Source organism: Austrofundulus limnaeus, unplaced genomic scaffold (assembly GCF_001266775.1).
Source record: "Austrofundulus limnaeus strain Quisiro unplaced genomic scaffold, Austrofundulus_limnaeus-1.0 Scaffold73, whole genome shotgun sequence".
In the NCBI taxonomy this organism is placed as follows: domain Eukaryota; kingdom Metazoa; phylum Chordata; class Actinopteri; order Cyprinodontiformes; family Rivulidae; genus Austrofundulus; species Austrofundulus limnaeus.
Genome location: NW_013952475.1, coordinates 1,752,033 through 1,756,357, shown reverse-complemented (window position 1 = coordinate 1,756,357; position 4,325 = coordinate 1,752,033). Strand labels below are relative to the sequence as shown.

Below are 4,325 nucleotides of genomic sequence, written 5' to 3'. Positions count from 1 at the left end.
AATATATGAGTTTGTATGTAATGTATGAATATAATATACAAGTTTCACTTTTTAAATGGAATTACTGAAATAAATCTACTTTTTCATGATATTCTAATTTTATGACCAGCACCTGTATGTGCTCTATAATGTGCTAACCTTAGCCTTTAGTGACCTTATATGACTTTTAGCTTCTAGACAACCTTTTACTGCTTTTACCTATTTGTTACTTTCCACTTTTAGCTGATTTTTGCTACTTTGAGCTTTTAGTTACAGTTTTGCCATTCTTCATTTTTAGTTATCCTGATGCTTTTCAGAGTCTGTTTTTTGCTACATTTWGATTTTTAGTTAGCCATTTGTTACTTTTAGCCAGCATTTTGCTGAGTTTAGCCAATAGCTAGTTTTATGCTTAGCTACCTCTAGCTTCTGGCTACTATTTGTTACTATTAGCTTTTAGCTAGCCTTTTGCTAGGTTTATCCACTATCTAGCCTTTTGTTATTTTTTGCATCTGGCTGCAATTTGTTTCTATTAGCTTTTAGGRTTAGCCAAAAACTAGTTTTATGCTACCTTTAGCTGCAGGGTACAATTTTGTTATGTTTAGCTTTCAGCTAGAATTAAYCTAAGTTTTTCCTTTTATCTAGCTTTTTGCTACTTATAGCTTCATGGTATAATTTTGCTACTTTTAGCTAGCATTTTGCTAAKTAGCCTTTAGCATTTTTCTGCATTTAGTTTTTATTACTTTTAGCTAGTGTTTTACTTTTCACTAACATTTTTCTACTTTTGGCTTTTAGTTAGTATTTTTTCTTCTTGCAGGTCGTTTGCACATATTAGCTTTTAGCTAGTGTTCTCCTTCTTTTAACTTTAACAACTCAGTTTCAACTTCTTGAGCAGATTTCAGCTGTCTTTCAGCTCTCAGCATCCACACTTTCTGAAGTATCTTTCATGTTTTTTTAAATTGAAATAAGACGAATTGTCTTTTGGTTTGTAGTTTTTCCTGTCAGTCAAACTATAAAGTTAGAGCTGGTTCTCTCCCCGTTGAGACGTCCTTTTTGTTTTTGTCCAACCTTCAGATGAAGTCAAATCTTACTAATTATCTTTCATCTTGTTCCAAACAACACATAATGAATTTTCTCCCAAAAAAAAAAAAAAGAAAAAAGAAAATAGTCTAAAAGTGTAAACAGATCCCATACACAAACAAATGACTYAAGCTAAAATATCTGCCATGATCCAAAATATCTAACAAAGTTCTCTTCTCTTTCTCTCTCGCCCCGGTGCATCATGGGAAACATTCATCCAACMCAGCTCTCTCAGGTACGTGATAGCAGAAACTCCATGCAACATTCAAACAGCAGGGGGAAAAAAGAATCCTTTTTGTTTCAGGGAAACCAGCGTTTGTGGCCTTAATGTTGTTCAGCTCAATATTTAATCTTTATTCTGATTAAAGCTGACTCAGCGCTTCAGGAAGCTGCTGCAACAGAAGGGAGAAACTGAGGAGAGTAACGCTACAGAAAGATGCTGTACTTGTTTCAATTATTTAAAATGTACAAGATAAGGCAACATGCTGCTTTTGTATCAACATTTTGAGTTTACAGTTTATTAATATTAGAGCAGAGAACAGAACATACACAAATGGTTTTTTGTTAACCTTACTGGTTTATTGCTATTATTATTTTTCCTTTTGCATGTTTGATCTCATCCTGTCAGGGAGCAACATATAGAAAACCAGCTGCTGTAAATTTATAATCTTATTTTATGACTTAAACATGATCCGTTGTATGAATTATTCAGCGGTACACACAGTGGACCCGTTGGRTTTAAGGCCGAGCTGAAATCTTCTGTTTTTTTTTTACTTCCTCAGAGATCATCCTCACGAATCCTGTGTGCGTTTTTTAGTTTCTACACACTTGCAAAAGAAAATAAGATAATAAAGCGATGTCCTCTGAAGAGTGCAGTTAGGCTGGAGTAAATTAATAACAAAAGCTCTTTCTACAGCACAGGGCTGTAGTTTAAGCAAAGTGAGGCGACAGTTTCAAGTTTAGTTTTAGTCGATTAAATAATGGAAAATGGGATGAAGGTTGTTCAGAAATGAGTCTCGGCTAATTTYTCATCAAATCTTCAAAAACAAGATGGAGCAAAATTCTTAACTTCTAATAGAGGCAAAAGATTTTTGGGGAAAAAAGGCGAGATTTCTGGTCTTCAGGGAGGAAAAAATATCAAAGCAGATTAGACTGCAGCTGTCTGTGCTGTAATGTCACTATATATGTATGTTGCATTACTGTAATGTCTTAAATTTACAAACACTTAAAATTTTAACAATTCAGCTTTAGATTTATTTACATAAAACACAAATAAAAGCTTGTTTGACTGATTTACTCTTTCAAATCAACATGAAAACAAGATTTATTTACCTTTAAAAAGTGTTTTTGAGTGTTTGCATGGAAACAAGCAGCAATTGGACCTAAAATACTCCACAAAAAGAACAGATGAATCACCAACAATTTTCTGCTCTCAGAAAAATAAAACAGATTAAAGTTAATTTTATGTCTATGGATGTTTTTATTATGATAAATGCATCATCAAGGTCATTTTCTACCAAGTGTTTCTGTCCTGAATGACTCGTTTTTCTTTTCTAAATAGTTTTATACTGAAAATATAACATTGTTTATATTTATTTTTACTCAAAGTCAAATGTTTTTCTACCTGATTATCATTTTTTTGTTTTGTTTTTACTTGAACCAGACTAAAATTTGTATCAGTCTTTAAAATTTTTAAATAAATTTCTGCAGTTTTTTGGTAACAATTTGAGCGTTGATGCTGGGAATGCTGCAGAGCGACGGTGCATTAGTTGTAACGTACACACAGGCAGCAGATGAGTCCACAGAACCAGAATCTGCAGTTTCCTGTTGAGTCCAATCAGATCCGTGTGAAGACAGAAACAGCTGGGCCGCACACATGGCTGCTTGTTCTGCTCGCAGCTTGTTTACAGGAGCCCAGATGGGACATTTGGAGCAGCYGCAGGCTGAGCTCAGTCCTGTTCTCCTCCTGCGTCGCGTCTCTTTTGCTCTAATTGCAGGTCTGGGTTTGGGCCTGAGGAGCAGGACCAAAACAACAGGAGTGGAACGGTTTTTAATTATTTAGAAAATTTAGAGGCTGTGCCTCTTTTAGTGCTCATCTTTTGGACATTTACACAAAATGAGCCTTTTCCTAAAGGTTTTTTTTTTTAAAGTTTGGAATAAAACTCGAGCTAATTTCATCTCAACAGTGCAGTGTCATCAGAATTTTTATTTATTTTTTCTGTAGGAACTGTCGGAGGAGCGTCACTCTCCTCCGCTGCTGTCAGTTAACGGGCCCGGAGAGGAAAAGCTGTTCCGCAGTCGGAGCGCTGAGGTGGAGCTGACGGTGGAGAAGGAGCGGGTCAAGAAGATGCTGTCTGAAGGGTAATGATGGGTTTTAGTTTCAAGGGAGGCAGAAAATGTTTATGTGTGAACATCATTCAAATGCATTAAGTTAGAGGAGACGTGTTTTTAAATCCTTCTTTTCACATTTAAATCATTCAGTTGGGGTCTATATAAAGTGGAACTTAATGCTTTGAACTCAATTCCTTCTTATTGTAACTCCACAAACCCCTCTTTCACCCCTTTTCTGAGGTGTGTCTCAGATCAACTCGTTTTGAGGCTGTCTCTTTAAATCCAAACAAGGCGCTTCACACCCCGCCTCCCTCCAGCTTCCAGACCGGTTCATTCTAGTTTGATAGAGGGATTTATGACTATATAGAGGCTCAGAAACATTTTATTTACGAATGAATTAAAAGATGTCAARGAGGGAAGATTTGTCCATTCAGCCTTGCATGTAGGATACAGAGACACAAAAGTCTCCATGTCCGGAAATAAATCGCAGATATCCCTTATCACTGAAGGAGCAGGGCGGCCTCACCAATGAAAGCTCCGTTACTCCAGGATGGGATGAAAGTTGTTTCAATCTAGCACTGTCAATATGCTCCCCACCACCACCACCACCTCTACACACATCATGCATAGTGAGGCATTTAAAGGCACTTTGTGTAGGATTTGTTGTTTTCAGTGACATCTAGTGGTTGAGTGGTTGAATCATCCTCCTTGGTCCTCCCCCCACCCCCACCCCCCGCTTTCAAACGCAAAGGCATTGCTACGGTGTCTCTCAGGTGTCAAAAACCTTTGATAATTCCAACCGCGATGTCTACCAGCAGCTTCAGGGCTAGTGATGTTTCAAGTGGTAAGATTATGAGCTTTAATAAGTAAAATTATCCCAGATACATGAAAATACACCGGAGTTTTATTCAGAATAAAAGTCCGGACATGCGCAGTGT

At 36.9% G+C, this 4,325-nt stretch overlaps 1 protein-coding gene across 1 annotated transcript in view; it reads left to right on the top strand.

The window, feature by feature from the left end:
* The window catches only part of LOC106519236 (homer scaffold protein 3), a 58,725-nt gene that overhangs the window by 32,912 nt on the left and 21,488 nt on the right, over window positions 1-4,325 (top strand). The window contains exons 6-7 of the mRNA XM_014010809.1: window positions 1,283-1,291; window positions 3,281-3,417. Coding sequence (XP_013866263.1) covers window positions 1,283-1,291; window positions 3,281-3,417 — 146 coding nt within the window. The remainder of the gene's footprint in view (window positions 1-1,282; window positions 1,292-3,280; window positions 3,418-4,325) is intronic.